Source organism: Arachis duranensis, chromosome 8, assembly GCF_000817695.3.
Source record: "Arachis duranensis cultivar V14167 chromosome 8, aradu.V14167.gnm2.J7QH, whole genome shotgun sequence".
NCBI classification, from domain to species: domain Eukaryota; kingdom Viridiplantae; phylum Streptophyta; class Magnoliopsida; order Fabales; family Fabaceae; genus Arachis; species Arachis duranensis.
The window spans coordinates 40,079,183-40,083,562 of NC_029779.3; the positions used below are offsets into that span (position 1 = coordinate 40,079,183).

The 4,380-nt window shown below is 32.2% G+C and overlaps 1 protein-coding gene across 1 annotated transcript; it reads left to right on the forward strand.

Annotated features, from left to right (window-relative positions):
• Positions 1–480: 480 nt before the first annotated feature.
• On the forward strand, positions 481–3,603 carry LOC107462837 (uncharacterized). Its single transcript, XM_016081516.3, has 3 exons — positions 481–692; positions 784–836; positions 3,252–3,603. Exons 1-3 carry the CDS (start codon positions 602–604, stop codon positions 3,372–3,374), a joined length of 267 nt encoding a protein of 88 aa, XP_015937002.1. The 5' UTR covers positions 481–601; the 3' UTR covers positions 3,375–3,603.
• Positions 3,604–4,380: the final 777 nt, after the last annotated feature.

Here is a 4,380-nt window from a genome sequence, read left to right on the forward strand (position 1 = left end):
ACATATCTAACATTGTTTCGTTAAACTAAGTTTATAGAATTAATTATTTCAAGTAACTTCAATTTGTATATAAGTTATTGAGGAGTTTAGTTTAATTGCCAACAAAAAGCCTATTGTTTTTAATCAATCTAATTAATTTTCTAAAAACCAATAGGTTAAATTTAGAATTAAATAATTTAAAGGAATTAAATTATAATTAGTCGTAATTTAAATTTAACAAATATAAATCATTTATTAAATTTTTATTAGTTCCCCTCATTGTTTCAAATCCAAAAGTTGAGACTAAATACCAGAGAACTTTCCAATTAATAGTAGTATTTAACATGAAAAACTTTCGTTACACGGCCCTTTTTTATTTTAAGAAAAAATTCTTATATAATTGCCTTAATTTTTTTATTGGAGGACGAAATTGCCAAAGTAAAAACAATTTAATTTTGTAATAACATAATCAGTTATTGACTTTTTGAGTTTTTTCAAGCATTAAAAAGAAAATTGTGCAAGCTTTCCTTTAAGATGTTGCAGTTGCAGAGACTAAAACCCTAACCTCAGTCCTGAGTTCCGACTCAAAAACCCTTGCAAGTGGAATCAGCGGCAGAACGAGATGACACAGAAATCTAATCTTTTCAAAGGGCAAAAGAAGAATAAATCAGTCCCTCCCAATCGCCATGGAAAAGCGCCGTCTGTTCGTAAAGGTACTTTCTTGTATCTCTCTATTAATTACGCACACAGTGATTCAATGGAAGGCCTATCTTAATTAAGTTACCGTTTCGCTCGGTGTTATAGGGAAGAGATTCGTTAAGCCATCAAAGTTAACAAAGGAGATGGATGCCGATCGTGTAAGTTCCTTTTTCTCTTTTTTTTTTTCTTTAAATTATTTTTTCATGTTAATTATGTATTTGCATTGATTTTTTTTCTTTTTTAGTCGTTGTTCAGTTTAAAAAGAAAAAGAAAAAATAGTTTAGCTGGAACTCCAAATGTTGCTAACGATTGCCCTACTCAAGTAATTAAAAAAAACGATTTATTTAATGCTTTGAAACTTGAAGTTTTTTCTCCTTAGTTTTTCCACACAACCTCCAGTTTTATTCCTAATTCAAGAATGTAGAACCCTAATTTTTTGGATAAAAATTATATATTCTAATTTCGATTAACTAAGCTAGTAAACATATTAACAGTCATAAACGATAATTTAGAAATGGCAGAAGGTCACTGGTAGCAATCCCATGAACTCTTTTGGAATATTGGATTCTTTATGGTTGCTAAGGGAAGGTTGGTTTTGGAAGGAAGGAAGAGTGCTAAATCTTTGTAGCAATGTATCTGTATGCAGCTGTTTGAGTCTCTGGTTATGATGTAGTAATCATACCTTCACAGGTTTTCAGACAAGCAAAGATTTTTGGGATGGGGGTTAGGCATTTGGCCTCTGAGATTTCCGTATTTTTCTTCAAGTTCTTTCCCTTGGCCTTTTCACGCATCGTTCTTGCATAATGATTTTGTTTGTCAATTTTCTCAGGATGTCGTTCTTGCAGTTCCTCTTTTATGAATGATAGAGATGTTAATGAAGTAGAGTCCCTCTTTTGCCATTTAATCTTACTTCTCCAAGGACCTTAACAGTAGAACTTGGGTTCACTCTCGACTTTTTTGCTTGCAACTATTTTCGATTCTTGACTTCTCCTCCCAATGTAGAAAGAGTTATCTTTGATACGTCATTTAGAAATTTAAATGTCCCTCTAAGGTCAAATGCTTTGGCGTGCTTTGTCCCCAAACTTGTAATTAATGTGTGGTTTAGATTTTGAGTTGGGAGTTCATATGTTTTCTTGGCATTGCATTAAAGTGAGATCTTTTGGGGTTAGGCTTTCTGTTATCTAGGTTTTACCTATGGTAACGGTTTAGATTTTACTCACTAAGTTCAGATGTTTTGACTCACGTAATGAAGCAAACATTTTGTTGCAGATCTTAGTTTTGCAGTGCATTTGATTTTGAAATGAAATTCCAGGGCTTCTAATTATTTGTTTCAAGTGATAATGATCTTATTTGGGATATGATTATTTTTTTGGGAATTGGGATCCCTTTTGGACAAAGTGCCATCTTACATATGTTGAGTGGAAAAAGCTATGATTCACTCACTTTTAACTCTAGCTTGTTCTTATTCATGTACAGAGGATCTGTTTCTCTTCAGGAATTTCTGTTATAGACCCTATGTAGGTTTAGGAGAAAGAAATAGAAAGTAGCAGTTTTTTTTGTGTGTGTGTTTTTTTGGGGGGAGGGGGGGGATCTAACCCATGCCCTACATTATTGATTTCAAAACATTTGATACATGAATCAAGAAAGGAAAGATGGGATTCATTTTGCCAATTAGGCTTGTTAGAGTAGTGCTGTATGGCCATTTTATTCTGCATATTTCTTACTGCCTTCCCTAATACATTTTCACTTTTTCAGAGGCAAGAATAATATCTCAATGATATCATTCAGCTCCACTGCTTCTATTCCATCTTCTATTCTATACTCTATTATCTGTTTTAACCTTTAGTTGAGCTACAATGATAACAGGATCTTACAGTTTCGTATCTCAGTGCACATTTGCATTAGGGATTTTTGTTGTTCTCCTCACTACCCATTTCTGTACTTTGAATCTTAAACAAATTAGGCCACTCAACAAATTCAGCTCCACTGCTTCTATTCCATCTTCTATTCTATACTCTATTATCTGTTTTATCTTTTGGTTGAGCTACAATGATGACAGGATCTTACAGTTTCATATCTCAGTGCACATTTGCATTAGGAATTTTTGTTGTTCTCCGCAGTACCCATTTCTGTCCTTTGAAACTTAAACAAATTAGGCCACTCAGCAACTTAAATTGCAAAGTGAGATTGGACATGGCATCTGGTGCATCCATTATATTATAGAATGTTAACCTTTAGAGGAACATAAGCATTGCTCAGTGTCTAGTGGCTTTTATGCAAATTTTTCCAGAAAAATTATATCAAAAGTTCGTGTAGATTTGCAGATATGTAATAGATTTTATAGTCCGACAAATGTAACATCCATTTGTATGTGGATGTAGGATGTCTTCTTATCAGGTAGCGATTTCTGTGCTCAACATTCATATTTATAGGCTCACTTCCTCTATTTTTGTATCCTTTTGGGATAATATATTTGCAATGATAGAACCTTTTACCCCTGGTTTTCTTATCTCATGTCAAGCAATTTGGTCAAATTGTTGATTCTTGTTCTGTTTCAACCTTGGTAAAATTAGGAGGTGAGCAAGTTCATTAATCACTGCAATGAGATTAAAGCCGCTACTTTTGCTCAGAAGGATGGTGGCCAGCTAAGCATAGTTAAATTGCCACCGGAATCTGCAAGTGATGCGAATAAATAGTTGATAGGAAGGGTGGTTTTGGTATTTGATTCTACATTGCATGTAACACAGCGAGTTTGTTGTGAATTGTGATGTCAGAGCAATTTGGATGCCTTTCTATCCATGTGTTTTTATTTTGTGGAGTATGTATTGTTGATAGTAACTGACGAAGTTTTCGTAACTCAATGGAAATTGTAGTCATTCAATGCTCATTTTCTAGTAATTTACTCCATATTTTTTGGCCTCCCTATTATGATTTATTTATCAATTTTTTCCCAAGTGTTGTCAAGTAAAATTTCTCACCGTATAAGATTTTCTCTTGCACATTGTTTGATTCAAGAGAAAATAAGCAAGAAAAAAAACGAGGGGAAATAAAATGGGTGGGAAAAAGACATTTTCTCCTGTCTGATTCACTACAGAAAATGACTAGACAAAATTTAGTTGTGGGACCCATAAAAAAATTTTCTTGCCTCCATCAGAAAGAAAATATGAAGAAAGCATGTTTAAAAGTTTTGTTTTCAAGTAATTTGAGTTGATCGAGTAGTCACTTTACTCTTTGGTTCGAATCTCGCCTTGTGGATGCAATGACAAGTTTTTAAATGGAAATTTAGATTTGCGATAAATTAGACTTTATCCTGTTGAGCTGGAAGATATCGTTGACAAAAAAAAAGTTATGTTTTCAAAATTTATTCTCAATTTTAACTCATTTGATATATTTATATTCTCTTTTTATATTTTTTTTAGTTTTTACATCTAAATAATACAGAAGAAAATTATTTATTTCTTCTTATTTGTTTCTTCTTTTTGTTTTCTTTTTTTTTTATTTTTTTAATTTTCTATTACCATCCAAACAATGACCTAGGAAATAGATTATTTAAATTTTTTTTCTCCCTATATTCTTTTTAAGTGAGATCTAGACAAAATATTAAAAAAAAAACTTATATGAAGAGAGATCATATTTAAAAATGTACTTTTGTGTTTTTAACTAGTAATACACAAATTAAATCCAGTTTTGCAAAAGTATAAA